The sequence below is a fragment of the Nanorana parkeri genome, unplaced genomic scaffold, assembly GCF_000935625.1.
Source record: "Nanorana parkeri isolate BGI_ZX_2015 unplaced genomic scaffold, ASM93562v1 scaffold12493, whole genome shotgun sequence".
NCBI lineage: Eukaryota > Metazoa > Chordata > Amphibia > Anura > Dicroglossidae > Nanorana > Nanorana parkeri.
Genome location: NW_017318544.1, coordinates 1 through 481, shown reverse-complemented (window position 1 = coordinate 481; position 481 = coordinate 1). Strand labels below are relative to the sequence as shown.

The following is a 481-nucleotide window of genomic DNA, read 5'->3' as shown; positions in this document are numbered from 1 at the left end:
GGCAGGGTTGGGCGTGACCGCCATCGCCTATTTGTGGTGGAGGAAGAACCGTTGGCAGCTGCGTCAGGTAGGCACGGTGTCGCAGCTCCTCATATACCCCATTAAGTCATGCCGCCCCGTCTCCGTTGAAGAGGCTGAATGTCTAGAACTTGGCTTGAGGAACGGAGAGCTTGACGATCGGCACTGGCTGGTGGTGGCCGAAGACGGTCACATGGTGACGGGCAGGCAGGAGCCACAAATCGTCCTGATCGACGTGAACAGGCATGGCGGCTCTCTTTGTCTTGAGGCTCCGGGAATGGAGAAGATATCTGTGTCCTTTTCTCTGCCGAAGACCAACAAGGTGTTGGACTGTCGGGTCTTCGGGACGGACATCCAAGGCCGTGACTGCGGAGACGAGGTGTCTCGGTGGCTGACCTCCTATTTTCAGAGCAGCCAGCCGTACCGCTTGGTGCACTTTGAGCCTGGGGTGATGAAACCACGC

At 58.2% G+C, this 481-nt stretch overlaps 1 protein-coding gene across 1 annotated transcript; it reads left to right on the top strand.

Annotated features, from left to right (window-relative positions):
- Positions 1 to 4: 4 nt before the first annotated feature.
- On the top strand, positions 5 to 478 carry LOC108804315 (mitochondrial amidoxime-reducing component 1-like; the record flags this gene model as incomplete). The annotated part of the gene is made up of 1 exon (XM_018576029.1): positions 5 to 478. A coding segment is annotated over one exon (474 nt), but the record flags the coding sequence as incomplete, so codon positions are not given.
- Positions 479 to 481: the final 3 nt, after the last annotated feature.